This window comes from Wasmannia auropunctata, unplaced genomic scaffold (assembly GCF_000956235.1).
Source record: "Wasmannia auropunctata unplaced genomic scaffold, wasmannia.A_1.0 LD294637.1, whole genome shotgun sequence".
In the NCBI taxonomy this organism is placed as follows: Eukaryota; Metazoa; Arthropoda; class Insecta; order Hymenoptera; family Formicidae; genus Wasmannia; species Wasmannia auropunctata.
The window spans coordinates 1-484 of NW_012068253.1; the positions used below are offsets into that span (position 1 = coordinate 1).

Sequence of the window (484 nt, forward strand, 5' to 3'; positions counted from 1 at the left end):
TTATCGCGCGTCGGACAGAACGATAGGTCAGTGTGCGCGTCGTGAAGATTTTGAGGATATTCCAAATCTATCTCTAGAATGTAGCCTATCGGGGAATCTAACGCAACAGCCAAAACATTAAAATTTGTTACGTCGTTGACCCATTGAAAATCTCTGTATGGTAATGGTTGACACATTGCCCAGCCATATAAATTGTTTACATCGAAATACATTAAATACGACGACGATGGATCGTATGACTGCATGTACTTATTGTTGACTCGCGCGTATCTCTTGGAATATTGACTCAGACCGCCGCGTATACCATGTTCGACGAACATAACTATATCTATGTCAGTAAGCAATTCAAAATTGATTCGCGTATGTTTTAACATCGCATCCCACGTAAATCCAGGTAGAGTATAATAGTATACAGGGTCAAGTCCATAACTTCCAACGCAACTATGAAAATTTTCAAAGATATCTGCCAACAACAAGACGTCTA

General features: G+C 39.9%; 1 protein-coding gene across 1 annotated transcript; it reads right to left on the reverse strand.

Moving 5' to 3' along the window:
* Window positions 1–9: 9 nt before the first annotated feature.
* LOC105461306 lies at window positions 10–320 on the reverse strand (the record flags this gene model as incomplete). The annotated part of the gene is made up of 1 exon (XM_011707808.1): window positions 10–320. A coding segment is annotated over exon 1 (311 nt), but the record flags the coding sequence as incomplete, so codon positions are not given.
* Between the last annotated feature and the right edge of the window lie 164 nt (window positions 321–484).